Source organism: Neopsephotus bourkii, unplaced genomic scaffold (genome assembly GCF_033783945.1).
Source record: "Neopsephotus bourkii isolate Nb327-2 ecotype Australia unplaced genomic scaffold, CSIRO-AGI_Nbou_v1 NB_1632, whole genome shotgun sequence".
NCBI classification, from domain to species: Eukaryota; Metazoa; Chordata; class Aves; order Psittaciformes; family Psittacidae; genus Neopsephotus; species Neopsephotus bourkii.
In genome coordinates, this window is record NW_026902107.1 from 79,985 (window position 1) to 102,077 (window position 22,093).

Below are 22,093 nucleotides of genomic sequence, written 5' to 3' on the forward strand. Positions count from 1 at the left end.
TGTGTCCAACCTGGCCTTGAGCACTGCCAGGGATGGGGCAGCCACAGCTTCTCTGGGCACCCTGTGCCAGCGCCTCAGCACCCTCACAGGGAAGAGCTTCTGCCTAAGAGCTCAGCTCAGTCTCCCCTCGGGCAGGTTCAAGCCATTCCCCTTGGCCTGTCCCTACTGCTGAGCATACAGATGCCCAAAGTGCCTTTAGAACACCAGAACACTGGCAGCATCATTCCTTTACTAACCAGTTTGGGACACACAAGGAGTCCCCAGCATCCTTACACAGCGCATGGCACAGCCTGTGTGCTACTACACGGAATAATGAATTCTTCTCTTCATTTCAAAGCCTCGTGATGTGTTTTAAGGCAGCGCCGTGGTGCGTGGGGGCCTGGGCTGTCAGCTCCAAGTGCTAACCCAGATCCACCCCCCGGCTCCCAAAACACAGGGATCTTTAATGAGGAAATTTGGGGCTTGTTGTGTTTCACACGTGAAGCTCTGCAGGACGCAGAGGACCCATTAGAGGGGCTGGAAGCTCGCTGTGTCTGACAGAAAGAGAAGGGACCCTCGGCCAGTGGAGACCCTGGAGCTGGTCCCTGTGTCCCCATCCGCACGCAAGCCCTGGGATGGGTGGGCATTCCCCTTGCCTCAGTGCTCCTGCCCCAGCCACTGCGACCACCATTGCCCCTCAGCTCCTTCCTCCTCCTCCCTTCAGCCCCTTCATCTCACTCCCTTCCTCCCAAGCCCGCCTCGAGCACCCGAAACCCGAACCCCCCCTTCCCTCTCCTCACAGCCGCCTCCATCCTTCACTCCCCCCACCCCGCCTGCGCTCCTCCTGCCGGCAGGGGGCGCTGCCGCAGCGCGGGGTGCCCCTTGGCGGCGGGGGCGCCGCTCTCTCCGCCCGCGGGAGGCGGCGGGGCGGGCCGCGGGCTCGGCGTGAGGCGGGCGGCGGGGCCGGGCGCGGGGAGTCGCGGCCCCGCTGGAGCCGGCGCGGGGCCTTGCGGGAGCAGCATGGCCGCCAGCCTGTGGATGGGGGACGTGAGTGTCCGGCCGGGACCCGCGCGGGGGGCTTTGTGCGGCGGGCAGCGGGGGCGGCCTGGCCGGCGGGAGGAGGGAGAGCAGCGGCCGCGGCACTGGGGAGAGAGGGGTTGGGGTGCGCTGAGCGGCGGGCACCCGCACACTGACACCCGCACACTGATACCTGCACACTGACACCCGCACACTGACAGGCTGATACCCGCACACTGATACCTGCACACTGACACCCGCACACTGACCGGCTGGCACCCGCACACTGACACCCGCACACTGATACCTGCACACTGATACCTGCACACTGACACCCGCACACTGACCGGCTGGCACCCGCACACTGACACCCGCACACTGATACCTGCACACTGACACCCACACACTGACACCCGCACACTGATACCTGCACACTGACACCCGCACACTGACCGGCTGGCACCCGCACACTGACACCCGCACACTGATACCTGCACACTGACACCCGCACACTGACCGGCTGGCACCCGCACACTGACACCCGCACACTGATACCTGCACACTGACACCCGCACACTGACCGGCTGATACCCGCACACTCATACCCGCACACTGACCGGCTGGCACCCGCACACTGACACCCGTACACTGACCGGCTGATACCCTCACACTGACACTTGCACATTGACCAGCTGATACCCACACACTGACACCCACACACTGACCAGCTGATACCCGTACACTGATACCCGCACACTAACACCCACACTCTGACACCCACACTCTGACACCCACACATTGACCAGCTGATACCCGCACTCTGACCCCTGCCCATCAACCAGCTGGCACCCCCATGCTGACTGACACCCTCACACTGACCGATGGACTGCCACCCTCGCACTGACTGACTGATACCCTCCCGCGCTGACACCCCCCTAAGCTCCTGCAGTGACCGACCCTCTCCTGTGCATGCTGGCAGGCTCACAGGCTCACACCCAGTTGGAGGCTCTGACCCCAGCCCAGCGCACTGGTGAGCAGTTACACACCCACAGACACAGTCAGACACCACCACCCACCCCCCCCCAGAATGACCCTTGTTGCACCCCTGGCACTTACACCAGTGTCCCGGCTGCCTGTGCTCACACTGGTGCACACTAATGTGCCCTCACTCTTTGCTGGTGCTCTGTTAGGCACTTACACCCTCACATGCCTGTGTGCTTGCATGCGTGCAGTGTTTATACACTGCTCGTGTGCTTGTAGGCACCTGCATGCTCATGGTCATGCACTGAGGCTACCACTTACACACTTACACCACTTACACGTGCTTGTGCTGCTTGTGCTCACACTTGCAGGCACTCACACGCTTGGATGCGCCTACCCGAGAGCATCCCTCACTACACCCCGCTCACTGTGGGTGCACTCACACACTTGGAAGGGTTTGCAGTCTTCTGCATGCACACACACTCCTGAGCGCTCACACACACAGCAGCTCCCTCGCTCCTCCCTGCTTGTGCACCTGCAGCACGCTCACGCTCACAGATGCTTCTCTCCCTGCCTGCTCACATGCATGCTCACAGTGACACACACCACACAGTGTCCCTGTTGTCCAGCCTTCACTCACACTCCACACACCCTCATACTCCTGTGCCTGTGTCCCTTCCGCTTTGCACTGTGCACACACACCTTCATACATGTATGAGTATGAAACACATCTATACATGTATGAAAGTATGTGCACTCACCCCCAGCACATGGCACCCACCACGCTCTTATCTGCACGTGCTCAGGTCGTACTCTAGTGCCTGCACTGCCTGTGTCTATGACTTTCACACAGTCATATCCACAGTCCCACCATGGTATCGCAGTGTCCTTGCTGCCTGCCACGTGCTGCACACACCTACTCGGAGCCAGGCGTGTGCAGTTACACCAGTGTGTGCAGTTACACCAGCTTGTTTCCATGTTGCCTGTTACCTGCACACACACCTTCCTCCTCTCAGACCCACAGCAGCACATTGCCTGGGCCTGCTTGCACACACGAGTACCCTGTAGCCTTCCTCAGTCCCTCTCATGTGTGTGTGGGGTCGCTGAGGATCCTGCTGGATGCTTCTCTCATACACACTCACACACAGCAAGTGTGCATTGCACACACACAGTGACACATCAGGGAGTCTTCCACTCCCTGCTGCTCGTGCAAGCAGACTCCATGGAGTTTGCTGTTTCTCTTTTACTCAGACAAAGGATTATCCACCACCTCTCCACCATAAAGCAATCTTTTCCAGTTACCACTCTCACAGGCAGCCTGTGGCTCTTTGGAACATACACAGACACAGCTAGCAAGAGTTACCTGTTGCCTTTATGAGTGTGTCTTTCATGTGCACCCAGCACACAGGATCACCCTCTGCATGGCACATCTGGACAGAGTAGTGCTGCTTGCTGCTTCTGGCACACGTAGCAGAGTCACTTCTGCTTTACACTCCCACAGGGTATCTGCCACCTTTTGCACATCCTGGTGGGTGCAGTGTGGGCACTGCACAAGCCTGTGCATTCTGTCACTTGTACGAGTGACAGAGGCACTGGGTACCTGGCAGACACACCAGTGTGCTTGAGGGCTGTCGGCTCCCACCAGGCCATCTGTCTGAATCACACAGATGTAGAGACCCTTAGAGGTGTATAAATGTGCAGACGCGTGCAGTGCTCTCCATCAGGATGTCCCCTGCACAAAACCTTCATTTCAGTCAGCTCCCTCAGCACTTTCTGTTACAGAGAGGCACCCTTTTCCCTCAGTCCCTTCATAGAGTCTCAGCCTGGTTTGGGTTGGAAGGGACCTTAAAGCTCATCCAGTGCCATGGGCAGGGACACCTTCCACTGGACCATGTTGCTCCAAGCTCCATCCAGCCTGGCTTTCCTCATACATTTGCTCCAAGTTGCAGCACTGTTTCATGCTCTTCGGTCACTGACACTGTACAGACACCTCCTCTCCAGTGTGTGCACTCACTGCCCTTCACACACCCTCTGACACCCCCCTGCCACCCTGTCACCCATGACAAACACACGGTCAATGCACCCAATTATAGGTTCCCCCTCTTGAGTCCTGCCCTGTGTACCTCGTGTTCTGGGAGGTAGACAAAGCTCAGCAACCCCCTGCCCAGCTCCATGGGGACCGTTACCTGCCACACGCCACCTGTTCCTCATAGCACCCCAACAATGCTGGCCCAACCTCGGTGTGCACACAGAAGGAGCCTTGCCACCTCCCTGTCCCCTGCTCCGTGTCCTGAACGCTCAGTTTGTTGCTGTATGTTTTCTGAGTGGCTTTTGTCCTTCTGTGAAAGCTCCCTGTTCTCTGAAATTCATGCTGTCTCTTGGGTTCCACTTTGCAGACTGTTGAGCCTGGTTCATGCATGCCTGCTGGTTTTGAGTGGCATCGACCCTCTTAAATGAGTCTTCTTTTTGAAGTGTAAGGGTAAAATCCTTCTCAATAATGTTTTAACTGCTTAGGGGGACATTGACACAAAAATTCTCTTGTTTGTCGATGCCTGGGCCTAATTGTTCCTCTCTTGCTTTTATAGCTGGAGCCGTATATGGACGAAAACTTTGTTTCGAGAGCCTTTGCCACCATGGGAGAGCTCGTACTGAGCGTAAAAATCATTCGAAACAGGTTGACAGGGTAACTGTTTATGCTTGTTCTCAGTTTGTTCTACCAATGGATCGAGCCGTTTGCCCTGTGTGGCATCACCGTGGTCCTGTCAGCATTAGGGTGATTGTCACATTGAGCTTTTCACCAGGGCTGCCACCAATCTGGGTGCATGGTGGTAGTAGTGGAGAGGCCAGGTGCTGGCTCTTTGACCATCAGCAAGCCAAGGTTGAGCCCTCGTGCTGCAGCACCTCAGCACTTGTTCAGAGAGGTGTACTGTGCCAGACAGGCTCTCTTGGAGTTACACTGCCTGTAACTGGGCTGAAAGCTTCAGTGCCAGGCTGGTGTTCATCGTGGCACTAGTGTGTGGTGCTGGCAGAGGGGAATTCTGCCTTCTCTATTCTTGTAGATGTTGTCATTTCGGTTTCCAACTGGTTGGGACAATTGGGTGGGAAAACTTCTAGTGAATGAAAGCAGAAACTAAACTAATTGTGAGCCAAACTGTTTGACATGACTTACTGGTAAGTAGGGGCTACCTTGACTTGAAATCAAGATTCCTTTGTTGGCTTCTTTTTGGGGGCTGTTGTCTGTCTTTTGAAACAGAAATGGTCCCAAGTATTGCAGCTATAGCAAACTCCCTCCTGGTTATGTGGAATGTGTTTTAAATGTGAACTCTTTCTCTCTCCTGTGTCCTGTGTTCAGAATTCCAGCAGGCTATTGCTTTGTAGAGTTTGCAGATCTAGCTACTGCAGAGAAATGTTTACACAAAATCAATGGAAAACCGCTTCCTGGGGCTACACCGGTGAGTAACTGGAGTCAGGCAGTTGAGAACCATCACTAGGAAGGAATAGATAGCACCAGAACTGTATTTGGAATGGTTACAGACAAATTCAATAGTTAGCAAACTGGGATTCTCCTTTTCTTTCTAGTTAAAGTAATGAGCATAAAACTGTGAATGTTTTTATGCAGAAAAGTGTTGGAAAACCCACTCATTTATGTGTGAATGGGATAAAATCCAGGTATAGATCTGCTGTGGTGTGAGGTTTTCTGTTTTCTTGTCTTTTTGAACCTTTTTGCTCTTACCACAGTTGTACTAATGCGAAAGAACAAGTTAAAAATAGATTGAGTATCCCTTCCACAGTCCTCCACAGTCTCTCTCCAGTTGTAGCTCCATCTTAATTTGTCTCAGTGTGTAAGTTCTTACATATGTACCAGATGAACTTGGGAGTTAATTCTGAGTTGTGAGAAACTTGGATTTGCGAGAGAAGTGTGACTTTTAAGCCTTGTGTTATTCTTGACCCTTAGCAAGCAAAAGTTACTCCAAACTATTTACAGCACAGAAGGAGCTAGGCCATTGTGTAACTGCAGCATGTGACAAATGTCTTGGATATGTAAAAGGTAGTTAGGAGGAAGAATAGTCACCGAGGCTAATTTTAGGCTGTTGACTTCAACGTGGAGTAGATTAAAATGGGATGGCTGATACAGCTGCCCGTTGTACCCACAGGAGTTGGCTGCAGGAGCTGGGATGACTGATTCCTGAAGCAGCTCTAGAACCGCCTCAGTTACACTGGGAGGTACTCAAGTAAATTTATGATACCTCTTTCAGTGTAATTAATAACCTGAGCAGGAAACTGGGAAGTTCAGGTTGAGCCCTTTGGTCAGCTTCCTGAGAGGACGGCGGCCCCATCAGAAGGGGTAGATGAGAAGCCTGGAGGGATTTGTTTCACCTGCCCTGTTTAATACTCAAATCAGAGCCCATGATTAAAGGAAGTTAATCTTCTTCAATGACTTCTTAGTCACCAGAGAGACAAAGAGGGCAGCTCCTGCAAGGAGTAAGACAATCACTGATGCTTAGCTTTGGGAATAGCCACAGTTTAATTCCAAACCTAGTGGTGTGTAAGGGATGATGTACGTAGCACATACTGGGAGCTGCAGATGTCAGAGAGCCAGTGCAGGCAGCCAGAATCAGTGTATTGTGTTGTTTCCTAATTGTGTGGCTTCACACAGAACATCTGAATGCATGGATTCATTTCTGCCTTGTTTCAGGCAAAGCGATTTAAACTGAATTATGCAACGTATGGGAAACAGCCTGATAACAGGTAAATGTTCAGTATTTAATATCAAGTTTGCTGGTTAATGCCTCTGTCATTTGCCTTGCAAAGGGTATTCAAAACACACAAACCTACAAGTTCCTCAGTGCCAGTCTTTAGCAGAGGGAGGGTAACTTACACTGCCTGTTGGGTTATGCTTTGCTTTCTGTGGCAGAGCAGATGTGTCAGGATTGACTTTGAAGTGTTTAAACTCTGTAGCACCAAAGTGTCTCATCTGTGTATTATCATTTAAGATCAATACATTGGAAATAGCAAATCTATTAATGAGACCTTAATGTTTTCTTGCCCTGTTGGATACCCTGACATTATATTTCAATAGCAAGCAGTAGTGAATAGATGGGTTGTGCTGCTTGAATTGACTTGAGACACAACGTCAATAGCAATTCTAAGTCACTGAAGCAGCTTAGCTGGTAACACTTTGAATTATCCATTAGATGCTCTTTTAATATCACTTCTCTCTGCAGTTCAGGCTGTTAGCTGTCACTCAGCATGCCTCTTTGCTTTCTGTCATTGTGCTTAAGGAGTTTTCTCTTGGTTTCTTTAGTCCAGAATATTCCCTTTTTGTGGGAGACCTGACTCCTGACGTGGATGATGGCATGTTATATGAATTTTTTGTTAAAGTTTATCCCTCATGTAGAGGTGGCAAAGTCGTTTTGGACCAGGCAGGAGTATCCAAGTAAGTCATCTTTTAGTCATTCTTCTCATTCACTTCACATGCAGCAACAGGAAAAATACAGTGCATTAAGGGGAAAAGCATAGTTCTGTAAGCTTAGAACACAACATTCTTGGATGTTCAGTTACAGTGTGCTTGGGTTCTGACAGTCCCCACAGCACCTTGTCACTCAGTGCGATGCCCTTTGTGTGTTGGCAGCATGTTACAAAACATGCTCAAGGTTCAGTCTTAGCCATGTTGGTTTGAAGGAATCCCTGGAGGTCTGTGGTCTGAGCTCCCACTCGGAGCAGGATGGCTGCCAACATTCAACCAGGTCAGCCAGGAATCGTGCAGCCTGGAAAACCTCCCTGCATGGGGATAATGCAACTTCTGGGCAGCCTGTTCCAGAGCTGTACAACATCCTTGGTAATGAAGTCCTTCACATACAACCCGAACCTCTTGCAGAGCTGCTCAGTCACTCTCTGGCTCTTAAGTATTGTGCTGTTACTGCCACCTCACCTGAGACCAGCGCTGGGTGGGCTCCGAGCACGTCCTCCTCAGAGGTGTAAACCCAGTGGTTCTTGTTTTGCTTCACTTTCTGCCTACAAAAGAGCTGTTGGGTGATGTGAGTAGGACCAATAGTTGGGCTTCGGGAAGTGTTGGTAAGTGCAGGCCACAGGGAAAGGGAATCTGTGGTAGCTCTGGAAGTGGGGAAGGAGCAGGGACTTAAAGTCCTATTGCTGGGAAGAGCAAGGCTGTCTCCCCTAGAATCACCAGGGTGTTGCTGCCAGGGGCTTTGTTGTGACTTGTGCAGTTACTCAAAGCTGAGGCAACTGCAAGTGTTGGTGTGGTCTGAGAGAGGACCCTGGGGCTTGTGGACGTGCCTAGTGGTAGATGAGGAAAGCTTCAAAGCACCTTTTTCCCAGCACCCCCTGTTGAGGCAAGAGAAGAGCCCGATGCCTTAGAACTGTGCTGGCCTCTTTGCTTTCTGATGAGGGTGCAGCCTGGGGGGCTTCTCCTAACTGCAGGAATAGGACAGAATGTCCTGGCCACAAAGAAATGCTTTCTTGGTGGGTTTTCTTCTGTACTAAAACCTGGCTTAGCTACTGGTGTGCAAAAAAACTGTCTCCCTTGCTGCATCCAGTATCTTCCTCTGCACTACATCCCACCCTTTATCTGTCCCATCTCTGGTTTGGAACTGCCCATCTTCCTGCTTTCACTTACTCCTGGTGCCATCCAAAAGGCTGCAGGAGTTCATGCCCATCATGGGGCAGGAACTGCTTTGTACTAGCTGCCAGTGGGACCTACTATGAGCAGTACGTGATGAGTGTGTGATGCCATTTTCAGAAGAGCATGTTACATGGTGTTGCAGAGTTCCCACAGAAGAGATAATGCGCTGTACATGTACACCCTTGCTTACAGCTGGTGCTTTTCCCCAGGTAGACAAGCCCTTGCCCTCCCAACCTCCTTCCTTCCCCCAGATGGATTCCTCTTTCCCTCCCACACCTATGTCTTTGATCTTTCTGCTGCAGGAGGCAGCCCAGCCCATGCTGGGATCCTGGCACTGCCCTCTTGGGTGCTGTTGTATTGCTTCTGACTCACTACAGCAGCAGAACCTCACGCAAAGGACCTTTGGGGTTGGAGGGGAATTTATATTGGCCGTTGTGCAGAGCTGCCAGCACCACAGTGCAGGATTGCTGCAGTGCAGGGCTTGCTGGCTGGGTGATAGCCCTGTTCGAGTTGTGCTGTCAGAGCAGGTTTTAGCAACTTGATGTCAAGAGCTCTTTTTCAGGTCTACTCTTGAGAACACCAGTGGGGCTGTGCCATTGTTCAGAGTAATAAAAGCCTGTTTGAGTGTTTTCCTGTTGCAAAAAGGACTTGATTAGAAAGTCTGTCTTAGTCAATCCTACACACAAGTGATGTTTTCCTTCACAGCGGGGCAGTTAGCTATAAGCAGTGCCTTTGTCGTGTCAGTCCTGTGCTGACTTGCAACCATGTAGATTATCTGTACCCTCCTGGTGCAGATTTGAGGCTTTGCTACTGTTCATGCATTTCAACACGGCTTGTGTCAGCTTATTTCCAGTTCCTCAGAATCCACTGGTACAGCACCCTGTGCCAGGGCCTCTGCACCCTCACAGGGAAGAGCTCATCTCCATCTCCCCTCTGGCAGGTTAAAGCCATTCCCCTTATCCTGTCCCTACATCCCTTGTCCAAAGCCCCTCTCCAGGCTTCTTGTAGCCCCTTTAGGCACTGGTAGCTGCTCTAAGGTCTCTGCTAAAAGCAGGGACAGCCCTAGTGAAAGCATTCCTTTTGCTGTGTTCTTCAACACCTATTTTGCCTTCCCTGTAAATACATGTTTTTAAGTGGCTTCTTTTGCTGTTATTTCATTGGAGCTGTTCTGTATCTCTGCAGAGGTTACGGGTTTGTGAAGTTTACAGATGAGCTGGAACAGAAAAGAGCCCTGACCGAGTGTCAAGGAGCTGTGGGCTTGGGCTCCAAACCTGTACGCTTGAGTGTGGCTATACCGAAAGCGTGAGTATAAGAGCAGGCAGGGGTTCACTAGAGCACTGTGAAGTGAAACCAATGTCTTTTTAGTGCTTTGGCTACGATTCCTGGATGTTTCCATCCCAAAGTGAAGGAATACCCAGGGAACAATTAGCTAGAGTATCAGAATGCCCAGGAATCCCAAAGAATTCTAATGTTAGCTCGAGAGTTAAGCATTTAACACTGTTTTGCATTGTGTACGTTATTAATACACACACACTATATTTAAATCTGATCTTTTTTTAAAGTATAATGTTCCTTTGTGTTAAATTGCAACTGTCTAAATCTGCTTCCTGATTTCTGGGTAGCAAAGCTCAATGACCTTGCTAATTTTGTGATAATGTCTACTACATATAAGTCTTTGGGGGCAGGGATTAACTTTGTTTTCTGTGTTTGTTCAGAACCTGGTACAATGAGATCCTGCTCTGACTTGGGGCTCGTAGCACTAGGGTAATACGAATCATAGTAATTGCTCCCTATTTGAATAACATTTAGGTTTTCAGGCACCTCAGAAGTCTTGGGGGGATGAGGAAGAGAAAAAGGGGGTGTATCATGGTGAGAAGATTGCTGCTGTTTCCCTCCTCCTACTTCTCACTAATTTCATCATTAGACATAGCTTGATGTGTGACATACTTCCATTTTCAAGCAAGATCTGTCATCTCATTACTTTCCCATCTCAACAATCTGGTGGGATTCCTAATTCCTTGGAGAAAAGCTGCCGCTTGATGGCAGGGAATGGGGATTTCAGGCAACATACAGGCTATTTTAAATGGTTTTAAGTTTAAGTATTTATTTCTTTTATTATTTGTAGTCCTTTTCACTTTATGGGCGTTTCCAGCTCTGTGCATTGATGAACACAGATTCAGAGAGCCTGGGGTCAAGGAGTCATTGCTTTAAGCTTCTGCACAACAGTGGCAGAGGAAAGAGGGTTTTGCCCGTTCTTGCTAAAGAAAACCCCATTCCTTTTGCAAGGCTCTCAGTCTTTAACTCTTCTTGTAAAGCAAGACTCAGTACCTGGTGGCAGGAAGCTGCAGAGCACTTCATTCCATCCTATTTATCAGAAGGAAAAAGGGACCCAAGGATCTGGATCATGGTTCAGGATTGTTGTAACTGAGGCTCCTAGTCCTGAACTCTTCCTTTCACAAAGGCAGGAAGTGATACTACATTAACTCATAAAGAATGAAAGCAATTAATGAAGATGAATATAGGAAAGGGCATTAATTGAAAGCACTTCTTTCTTCCTGCAAATGTATGCAAATGATAAATGCTGCTGCTGCAGTGAATAGTGGATCTATTTTAAAGACTGAATTTGCATGTTAAACTAAGCCTTGCCTATGCACCATAGATACAAATCTCAAGCTCTTTCATTGCTTTTTTACCTGGTTCATTCTCGGCAACTTAATTCCTGTGGTTTTTTTTCTTTTATTTTCAAGTAATCGTGTGAAAGCCATGGAGTACAACCAGATGTACAGCTATAGCTATAACCAGTATTACCAACAATATCACAACTACTACGCGCAGTGGGGCTATGACCAGAACACGGGCAGTTACAGCTACAGCTATCCCCAGTATGGATACACCCAGAGCACAATCCAGGTAGGGCAGTGAGACATACTTACTCTTCAGTGCTCTGTCAGCACAGAAACACCCCATAGCTTACAAAACAGTAATGGATATATTTCATCATCAAGCTCCGGGGTCTTAATATGAGGAAAGAAAACTGTTTAGCACATCCTGCTGTGTACTGTTGGGGGGGGATATTGCTGGGACTGGAAGAGTAGAAAGGTCTGGAGGACACAAAGGGTCTCTTAATAGAGTTGTCATGGTAGAAAGGTTCTCTTGATATGGGCAGTTTTAGAAGGTAGAACAAATGAGGACACCTACCCTGCTACACCACAGGCACAGAAACTGCTGCCTCAGAAGTTTAGTGTGGGCTGGTTCAGTCTGGAGAAGAGAAGGCTCCTGAAGGGGAGACCTTAGAGCAGCTCCAGTGCCTAAAGGGGCTGCAGGAAACCTGGAGAGGGGCTTGGGACAAGGGCCTGTAGGGCCAGGCCAAGGGGAATGGCTTGAACCTGCCCGAGGGGAGACTGAGCTGAGCTCTTAGGCAGAAGCTCTTCCCTGTGAGGGTGCTGAGGCGCTGGCACAGGGTGCCCAGAGAAGCTGTGGCTGCCCCATCCCTGGCAGTGCTCAAGGCCAGGTTGGACACAGGGGCTTGGAGCAAGCTGCTCCAGTGGAAGGTGTCCACTAGACATCATCATTGGATGAGCCTTAAGGTCCCTTCCAACTCAAACCACTCTCTGATTCTATTCTATGATTCTATGATCTCCCCCATGGTGTCTGTTGGGAGTAGAACACAGGGCTTATGTGTGAAGAATTCTGTTGTCATCAGTCAGCTCTAAGTCAGTATGTGATAGCAGTGATCAGCAGGTGATGTCTGTAAAGGAAAAGGTAAATCTCTGCTGTCCTAAGGGTTTCATTTTGCCTTGCAGACATATGAAGAAGTTGGTGAGGATGCATTGGAAGGTAAGTTTCTCAAACTCTATACTGAAGTTGTCTATTCTGCACGGATTAGAGATAGTCTTTCTCAACTTGGCCCTTCATTTCACTGTATGATGTACCTTCATCTTGGAGTAAATCTGAGGTCTGAGAAAATCTGCATCCTTGTTTTACAGTTGCTGCTCCTAGTCTGAACCTTATGAGGACTGAAACTGAGTCCCCCAGCACTGAGATTTTAATCTGCTATAGTACTCAAACCTTTATCCTTTTTTAAAGTGTTTCTTTCTGTTATGCTACAAAAAACAATGGAGGTATTCAATTTTCCTGTAAAATCTCAGAATTTAGAAGCCAGGAGACTTCACTGTGATTTTAGCTTAAAAAAGAAATCACATCAGTTAGCACAGTGATCAGGTACTTCCTTTAGCAGTCATTGGGCCATAAAACCATATTGGTTTGGATAAATGTACAACAGTTTTCATTTATTAATGCAATAAAATAATCAGTTCAGAGTAGCAGTTCCCCATGGCTGTCTTGAGTGGAATATGCACTGTGTAGTGTAGCTTATTCTTCATATGGTGACAGTAGAAAGCATCTGGATCCTTTACAGGATCCATAGGTACCAGTATCAAAATCAATGAGAAAGTCCTGAATGGCTTTTAAAAGCATTTCAGGAGGGGTTTTCTTGCTCTGAAACTCACCAGTTCTATAGATGGACTATCTCTGGGGTGTCTTTTTCTCATTGGTTAAATGAACAAGTTGAAATTTGGAGGAAAATGAAGTAATCTATCACCAGTGTATCATTTCTGAGCTGTGTTCTGCTGCGATGTGTTACGACATGGTGCAGCTAAAGCCAAACATGTTTACAAGCCTTTTATTCCTGATTGCTTGGTAGTTTTTCCTCCAGTCAGCTGGTTGCTTCACACTGTGCTAGTCACTCACTAACCTGTGTGATTGTGCTGCTCTGATAACCTGAGCTGCAGACTGTGGGTGTTGCTCAGTGAGCCTTACATCCTCCAAATGGTTTGGGGAATATGATGAGTCAATGATTGGGAAATGCTGCAGTAGCAGCAGGATCGTGCCCTCTGCGTTCCTATCCGGCTCCAAAATGCTTTACAGACATTTCTTGCAAACAACTGTCAGCTCGGGGCTGTGTTCACATGTCATTCACTGGGTGTTGCTGCCCCTCTTTGGGTTACTAACTGTGAAATGCTTTGAGATGTCCGAGGCTTTGGCAGACGAGCTCTGGTGACTCTTGTTGCAGCACCTACGGTCCCCAGCCGTCCCCAGCAGCCACTCTGACCCTGTAGTGGAGGGAGCAGAATGGACCACGTGCCTGCGCCTCCGCTCCGCCACTTGGCCGTCGGTGCCTTAGTGCTCCCCACCTTCTTTGGCAGTTTAAGTGGCTACCCTGGGCTGCGAGGTGCAGGTACGCGTCCTCTCCGTTCACTCTGCTATGGGGGCATCACCACTGCAAAGAGGGACGTACTTGGATGGTGTGGTTTCTTAACCCGTTGCACAAAGGGCTGATCTGGTCAGGCTCACGCTTGGGCAGGTGCTGGGAGTGTTTTGTGGTTCTGGCCAGCTTTGTTTTAACCAAACTAACACGTTTATGGGGGTGTGGGTTTTCCTTCCTAAAGCGTTTGCTATGTGACCTATTTGTCTGTCTTTCCTCCTTTAGATCCAGCACCTCAGCTAGACGTCCATGAAGCAAATAAACAGTTTATGGAACAGAGTGAAGAGCTCTATGATGCCTTGATGGACTGTCATTGGCAGCCTTTGGACAGTGTCTCTTCAGAGATTCCAGCCGTGTTATAGCCTCAGGCTGAGGCACTGTGTCTGTGTGACAAGCCCGCCAGTGTGCTCCAGACTGTTAATGCTGCACCAGGACCCTGCAGTAGTGAGGGGTGGCCCTTTCTCCACCCAGGTCTGTTACTGGAAGTACAGGAGGACTGTGGCCTTCCCTGTACGGAATGAGTATCATAGGAGCATCATGGTAAACTTTTATTCATGGTGAAAGTTAGAACTGCAACAGTTTTATTCCTTTTGTCTTGAAATGAACTCTTATTTGGGAATTGTAATTTATAAACTCTCAGCGAGATGGCACAGGGGAAAGACTCTACTCCAACGTCCAATAAAAAAGTTGGTCTTTTAAGTAAAATCACCCTTTTCATTTGGTTCCTGCCCATCTTTCTGCTTTGCTGCCCATTTAACCATCTTCAGTTCTCTGATCCAACTCCCAGGAATGGGTTCTTTTAAGGAATCATTGCTGGATACCACTGACGTGTTGCACAGTGACCGGGTAAGGTTGCTGTGACTTGAGGATGGGGAAGAACCAAGTAGAGGAAAGCTTATGTTCTCTTTAAGCTAGCACATGTAGAGCTCAGTGTTCTTAACCTACCTGAAGAGCTTTTTGGAGAGTAAAGACAGAAAGGAGCGTTGTAAAACTACTCCAGACCGATGCCTCCTATCTGGTGATGTCTGTCACGTTTGCCTTGCTTCTCCACTTGTCTATATGGAAACAATTCCCCAGCAGCCAACCAGTTTAAAACACTTTTACCAGCAACCTTCTTTAAACCTCATTTTGTGTCTCATGTTTCATTGTGGATGAAAAATGGTCTCATTGAGATGATGAGATTTCCCTTCCACTGTCCTGTCAGAGTGAACCTGGTGAAACTGAAGATCCTGCAGCAAAAACGGGTCAGAGCAATCGCTGTATTGTGCAACAAATTGTTGCTGCCCTGGAAAGCAGTTTTTTACTGGATGTTGTATAAGCTGGATGGACAAGCAATATTATTTAAGCTAAGATTATGTTGCATTAGAGGTGAAAGCAAAAAATAATCGCACTTCTGTACATGTTCTAAGCCCTTTCCAGGCTTTTGTGCCTTAAACTCTTGGAGAACTAGGAACAAAAACTACCTGCAATAAATGTCTATCCAAGAAATGGTTTGGTAACTGACATTGCTGCTGCAAAGCAGTGCGTTGCCTCCCTGCCCATGTTGAGGCAGAGATTTGCCACGAGATTTCAATACTTTCATAAAGCCTAATTCTGCTACCCCTTTGTGTCCATAGTTGTGATGTATTTGTCAGTCTGTGCTCTTCTTACCGACTGCGGTGGTTGAACGTGCTGTGGCTATGAGGGGAGCAGTGACGTGATACAGGTGCTGAATGACTGCAGGCTCCCTGTGTCCTCTTCTGCTGTGAATTCTTCCCTCCTGCTGTGCATCTGGCTGTGCTGTGGGCTGTTACCACTGTCCTAACCTGCAGTTGCTCTGAATTTAAGGAGATGAATGTTCCCTGCCTGTGCTGGGAGCCTTTCAGAGATGGAGGAGAGCAGAGTGCTTTGTTTGTTCTGACTGGAGCTGCTCAGCTCAGAGGATGCCCCTCTTGAAAAGGGCATTTCAGAGGTGATGTAAAGGGGGTTTATGTTCTGCTGTTAACGGCTTTCTAGAGCGTTCCATTCCTGTGCTATGACAGTGCTACCCTGGTGCCCAACCGTCATAAGACAGTTGGACCTATCTTATCCATCCAGATTTTAGCTTTTATAGTGCAGCCCTCATAATTTGACCTGAAGCCACGCTTCCTTTATCAATATAAGTTTATGTTGTGCTTCTAAGGCTGTGTAATATTCCCTGGTGCACAGATAAGCCATTTCCATCCAAGCCTGTCTCTAAAGGACAGCAGAGCAGGTTAGCACAGAGCAGCACCCCACGCAGACAGTGACCCTGTGGCAAATCATTTTGCTCTTTATTGTTGTTTCTGTGGTGGAAAGCTGGCCATGATTGGTCCAACCCATCATAATCCCCTAGTTTCATAGAATCATAGAGTGGTTTGGGTTGTACCTTAAAGCTCATCCAGCTCCAACCCCTGCCACAGGCCTTCCTTCCACTGGAGCAGCTTGCTCCAAGCCCCTGTGTCCAACCTGACCTTGAACACTGCCAGGGATGGGGCATCCCATGTTCCAGCAGAGCTGTGTATACCCATACCCTTGGGCCTTTCCTTAGGTGTAGAAAGAGCAGTTTGGGAGTACAGAGGCCAGCAGAGGATACCCACCAAAGCCTGTTTACTGTTGCTGCAGAGCTGAAAATAGCTCCTGCATTTCCTTTTTGGAGCGAGGGTTGACGTGAGGCTTTGGGCCGCATTCCCTTGATGCAGGAGCCAGTTTGGGGGGGTTGTTTGTGAGACTCTCAGCCAACGTTCTGTTGAGCTGTTAATCTCTCCACACTGTTTCCTGTGGATCACTTACTCATCTTCATGTTCATTTTCAGCTCCTGGCTGTCACTGCAGAATCTGAAGCACGGAAGAGACTTTTCTGTGGAGCTACAATCCCCTCACCTGCAGTTTGTAGAGTCTGTGCTATGGAATCCAAGTCAAACAGAGTGTGGGATTCTGTTGCTCATGGATGGCTACAGGAAAAGCTCTGATTAATTGCCATTTAGCCTAACACCAGATGAAAGACCAGCAGTCCGTGTAGTAAGGTAAATCCTGCTTTTATCTTTATGTGCTAAAGACGAAATCCAAAGCAGATGATATCACAGCTCAGGGGAATTATGAAATTCTCTAAAATTACATTTAAAAAGATAACAGAGGGGAGACTGTGATGAGATCTGAGGCAGAAGCTTTTCCCTGTGAGGGTGGTGAGACACTGGGATGGGATAAATGGAGAAGCTGTGGCTGCCCCATTCCTGGCAGTGCTCAAGGCCAGGTAGGATGGGACTTGGAGCAGCCTGCTCTAGTGGAAGATGGGGGCTTGGAGCTGGGTGAGCTTTAGGGTCCATTCCAACCCAGACACATCTGGGATTCCATGATTCTATCAACATTGCATCAAAACATGCAGTGGAGACGATGAAATACTCTGCCTTTCAGCATGCAGCATTTACTAGTAATTACAAGAACACTTCCTACGTTACTTGATGAAGATGTGATGATCCAATTTAGATTCCTCTCAGTTTGCTGGGATTACTGTTGGAATTACATAGACTAAAAAATGTTGGGCCAAGTGCAGAGCTGGAAAGGTGTGGGTGTTCCTGTTGGGCATGAAGCAGGGGTGGTTTCCAAAGCAGAAGCTGCAAGGCTGTGGGGTGGACTGTTGCCATTGCATGTGTTTAATTCCAAGCTTGACATAAGAGCGGGGGTGGTTTGTGAGGAATGCTGACCAGTAGGATGAGGAAGGAAACCATTCCTTTAGCTAACGTGGCTCCGTACCAGTGCAGCCCAGTGTGTGGGTTGAGAGCTCTGATAGGAATCAGTGATGATGTTTTCCATGTGTGTCTGAGCAGAGAAAATTCCTGCTGCTTGGGCCAGTTTCAGGAGATGGTTCCTATCCCGCACATCAAGAAGTGCCAAACACCCTCTGGTATTTCTCTGAATCCTTCTCGAGGAGCAGAGATGCTTGACTCTGATCTTTGTATACTCAGTTTCTCAACACTGGTTTTCCTCGTGCCCAGCTTCTGCTAAACAAGACCTGAGAGGAATCCGCCTCCCAGGTTTGCTCTCTGCATCTTGTGAAGCATTCTGGATACACCAGCTTCTGGATTTCGCTCCATGCTTCTGCTCTAACGTTTCCAGGCTCAAAGCAATGGTAGATAACACAGGTAAGGTGATAGGAGATAGAGCTGTTCATGGCAAGGGCTTGTCTTGTCCCTTCAGCACACAGGATTCCCTGGGAGCACAGCAACCCTCTTGGATTACTGACTCATCCTTGCTTTTCCTCACTGTTAGCTCCTCACAGAGCACTTTCCTGCGGGATGTCTGCTCCCACCTGTCTGGTGATGGGAATTGCAGCCTCTTCCATAGAGCAGGAGCATCTCCCAGTGCTCCCCATCCTGTGGATGCTACCAAAGAGACTGGCATGAGGCTCCCAGCCAGACCAGGAGGTTTCATCGGGGCCTCCCCAATGCAGGCATGCAATGGGATTTTCTCTGCTCCTCTTTGGAACTCCATCCACCATCTCATGCTGGGTTGGGGTCTATTGAACATCCCAGGTTTGGGAAGTTCACCCGGTTGGAAGATCCTCTTGCCAAACACTTGGTGTCTCCCAAGGTTTGGATTTTTGGGAAGGGTTCTTTCTTTTGCTACAGCGAACTCCCACTTTCTGCCCTGGGATTTGACAGGGAGATTTCGAGGTTCCCTTTGCACGAGTGCCAAGGAGAACCCAGGACACCCAGGGAATGGGCGCCTTGTGACTTGGCAAAGCAGCCGCAAGATCCATGCAGGAGGTGGAGGATGGGACCAGCTTGGACCAGGGCTGTCTTTAGAAGAGCTCGGCCACATTTAATGGGGCTCATTTAAATGAGGACCAGGTTGATTTGGTTGCCAACCTGGCACGTTTGGGGGGGGGTGACCAGCTCCAAGGGCGATTCCTGAGCGCTGTGAATGGTTTTCATCTGTGCCTTTGGCTCAGGTTTAAAACTAATTGTTGTTGCCCCTCATCCTTTCTGCTCTTTTCCCAGGGCCCAGGGGCAGGAAGCAGTCTCCGGTTTCTCAGCCCCGTTTCTCCTGGAGGCTGTGGCATCAGCACCCGCAGGAATTCCAGCAGTCGCTCCAAACCAGTTGGTTGGAATCCTTTCCATTGACGATGGATCATGAGCCAGGAGCCCAACAGAAGCATTGCTTTGGCAGGTAGGCTGTTGCTTCCAAGAACTTTCCTTCCATTCCCCAAGGGTCGAGTGTGCTCCCCAACTTCTGGAAGGAAGGAAGGAAAAACGTGGCTGCTGTAGGAAAACACAGGTGCTTCCGTCCCCTTTTGGGAGAGCAACCCCATGTGGGGAGGAGGAGAGGGAATTCTTTGGCCCACCCAGCCTGGGGGCTGTTTAGGTGGGCTGGGGCGCGTATAAACCACAGCCTTGCCGCTTGGGGTGGGACATTCCCTGCTGCTGCGGGGGCAGAGGGGAGCCTTTATCCCTTGGGAAGAGGGGTGGCGTGGCGGATGGGGGCGCCATAGGCGGAACGAACTACAACTCCCATAAGGCTCTGCGGCAGGGGCCCAGCCCCAACAGCCAATCAGCCCCCGCGTTGCCGCGCTATAAAAGCCCACCGCGCGGTAACTTCCGCCTCTTTCTGCGATGTCGGCTACGGCGGGGATGGGGCCTACGGGACGGGCGCCATCCGTCGCCATCCGCCCTCCCGCGGTGCTTCGGAGCCTTCCCATGGGCTGTGGGGGGCAGCGCGGCCGGCGGAGGGCTCCGCTCCCCCCTTGCAGGGGCGGATGATGTGACCACGGGTGAGTGACCGCAGCGGGCCGAGCTGAGGGCCGCCCCCCCCCCCCGGGGGAAGCGGCTGCGGGGCGGGGGAGGCCGGGCCGGCCCTATCGAAGCTGCGTCTGTCTCGGTGCTGTGGCAGATGCGGTCAAAAAGGAGCCGAGAGCGAAGGGTTTTCCTCGACGGTCGCCGCTCTGTTTGAACCGATGTAACCGAGCGGCAACATGGCAGGAAGGCACAGGGGCGTCCAACGGAGGGGCTGCGGACACGGGATGGAGGGACAGGCCAAGGGGAATGGCTTTAACCTGCCGGAGGGGAGGCTGGGATGGGATCTTAGGAAGGAATTCCTCCCTGTGAGGGTGCGGGGACACTGGGATGGGTGGAATGGAGCGGGTTTGGATACCCCATGCCTGGCAGCGTTAAAGGCCAGGTTGGACACGGGCTTGGAGGAAGAGGAAGGTGTCCCTGGTTGGAATTTGATGGGCTTTAAGATCTCTGTCATCTGTGTGAAGCTCAAGGCTCTGTTCTTCCCCAGCAGGGTCCCCACATGGAATGCGATCCTAGGGCATGGGATGGTTGGTGCCCGGCTCAGCGTTGGACAGGTGAGATGTGCGATCCGGGCTCTGGAGTCTCCTGCTGGGAATGGGACTGCCTTCATGCCCCCCCTAGCCTGAGCACCATATAGCACCAGCACAGTGCTCTCTCCAGGGGCTGTGGATCCTCCACAAGCTCATCCTGTAGAGGGGGATTCCTTGTTCCTAATATCAGACATGAAGAACCGCAGGCTCCCCTTGGTTCTTGTTCTGTCCGTGTCATGCATCCCTTGGGATAAAGGGATTTCTCTGCCCAGCATTACTGGGGCAGAACCAGGAACCAGACCCCATCTGAAGCTGCTCGGAGCCATCGCAGCCTCTGGTGGGGAGCTCCGTGCTGCCTGGGCATGTTCATCCAAGAGCTGTGGCTCAGTGCAGTGGCTACAGCTCTCCAACAACATGCCAGAGCAATGGAAGGTCTTTGACTGCTGGGCTTCTCCTGCCCATTGCTGTCACTCGCCCCTCCTATAGACCCCCAGGAATGTGGGGTGTACCCAGCAGTCTGCAGCCTGCTCCTGATTTTGGGGGTGTTGTTGTTCTTCCAGGGTCATTTGGATGCTGGATGATGACCGTGACCTGCCTGTGGTTAGGCCTCAGGTGAGAATGGGATGCCCTCATTCCAAGCTCTTGTGTCCCGTCCCTCCAGATCCCTTTCCCATCAGATCTGAATACCGATCTCATGGTCAAAAAAGGAGGAAAAGCAACATTCTGGCTGGTCTCATCCTGTGCTGGAGCAGTGCTGCTGGGAGAGGGGCCAGTCAGCAGACAGCCTGTGCTGGTGGTGTGTGGGAAGGCTGGGGTGGGAGTGAGCATGGAGGAAGGTTGGGCACGGCAGGAGCCCAGGGTTCACCTGGGCTGGATCCAGTGCATCAGTTCCGGTGGGCAGCATCCCACCAGCTTCCCATCTCACTGGGGCTGGTTTTTCCAGGAATTACTTGCTGGGAAAGAGCTGCTGAGCGCCTCTCCATGGGGAAGGGATGGGCTTTGCCTTCCTTAGGGCCTGCATCGAGGGAAGCTGACCTGGGATTGGGTGAGTGCCCCTGGTGGTTTGAGTGGGATCTCACCAGCCCTTGGTGGGGGGAAGGGATGGTTTGAGCTGGCTCTGTCTGTACTGGAAGTGGCCACTAATTCATCTGGGAATTACGGGTTTTGTTAGTTGGGATCTTAACTGGGCAGCCCTCTGGGTACAGCCTGGTCCGTGATGATCCTTCCTTTGGAGACTGCTGGATGAGTCCTGCGGATATGGGGCTGAGGCCAGGCATGAAGGAGCCAAGGGACAGATGGGAATCCTGTGGCCCCAGGAGCTGCTGCCCTTCACTGAGCTGCTTTATCTGTTATCCCTCTTCAGGTCTGCATGGAGCTGAGGTGTGAGCTGGTCCCTGAGGGCTGCAGGAGCTCTGCAGAGCCACATCCTGGCTCCTTCCTGAGCTCCACTCACTGCACCCACCAAGAGGGACCCTGTCTGGCTCCTGCTGCAGCCCTGCATGGAGGGACTGGAGTTTCCCAAGGAGAAGAGCTTGGAGGGGAGGGTCTGGGTGTGGGATGTTGGAGGGTCAATAAACACAATCACTCGAAGCTTGTGCTGTGTCCTCTGTGCTGGGGTTTGGGCTGCTGCCGAGGCACCTGCGTCCTGCTGGGGTGAGCCCTAAATCCAAATGGCTTCTTCCACCTGATCCTTCGAGGTGGGTTCCTGTTGGTGGCTGGCCATTGGGGTGCCTGCATGGACAAAGATGACACCTTCAGCGTTGCCAGCGTCCGTTACCCATTCCCTTAGGATGGAGAGGAAAGAGCCCCAGAGCTGTTGCAGGGGGGAGGGATTCCCCGTGTCCATGCAGCCTTACAGGGGGACACAAGAGCTCCTTTCCCTCCCAGTT

General features: G+C 50.7%; 1 protein-coding gene and 3 non-coding genes across 7 annotated transcripts; all 4 read left to right on the forward strand.

Annotated features, from left to right (window-relative positions):
- Positions 1 to 884: 884 nt before the first annotated feature.
- Positions 885 to 15,482, forward strand: TRNAU1AP (tRNA selenocysteine 1 associated protein 1). Of its 4 annotated transcripts, none has more exons than XM_061373552.1 (10): positions 890 to 1,026; positions 4,374 to 4,456; positions 4,563 to 4,660; positions 5,330 to 5,429; positions 6,674 to 6,726; positions 7,283 to 7,414; positions 9,803 to 9,922; positions 11,368 to 11,530; positions 12,424 to 12,457; positions 14,109 to 15,482. In XM_061373552.1, the coding sequence occupies exons 3-10, from the start codon at positions 4,575 to 4,577 to the stop codon at positions 14,243 to 14,245; spliced, it is 825 nt and encodes a 274-aa protein (XP_061229536.1). In that variant the 5' UTR covers positions 890 to 1,026; positions 4,374 to 4,456; positions 4,563 to 4,574; the 3' UTR covers positions 14,246 to 15,482. The 4 variants fall into 4 exon arrangements, with proteins under 4 accessions (XP_061229534.1, XP_061229537.1, XP_061229536.1 ...); XM_061373551.1 differs by having other exon boundaries at positions 4,374 to 4,450; XM_061373550.1 differs by lacking the exon at positions 4,374 to 4,456 and having other exon boundaries at positions 885 to 1,026.
- Positions 15,483 to 19,725: 4,243 nt separating this feature from the next.
- LOC133223207 (small nucleolar RNA SNORA16B/SNORA16A family) lies at positions 19,726 to 19,869 on the forward strand. The gene has a single exon (XR_009728484.1). It is a non-coding gene; the product is annotated as a small nucleolar RNA SNORA16B/SNORA16A family (small nucleolar RNA).
- A 693-nt stretch (positions 19,870 to 20,562) lies between these two features.
- Positions 20,563 to 20,692, forward strand: LOC133223208 (small nucleolar RNA SNORA44). Its single transcript, XR_009728485.1, has one exon. It is a non-coding gene; the product is annotated as a small nucleolar RNA SNORA44 (small nucleolar RNA).
- A 717-nt stretch (positions 20,693 to 21,409) lies between these two features.
- Positions 21,410 to 21,479, forward strand: LOC133223210 (small nucleolar RNA SNORD99). The gene has a single exon (XR_009728487.1). It is a non-coding gene; the product is annotated as a small nucleolar RNA SNORD99 (small nucleolar RNA).
- The last annotated feature ends 614 nt before the right edge of the window (positions 21,480 to 22,093 follow it).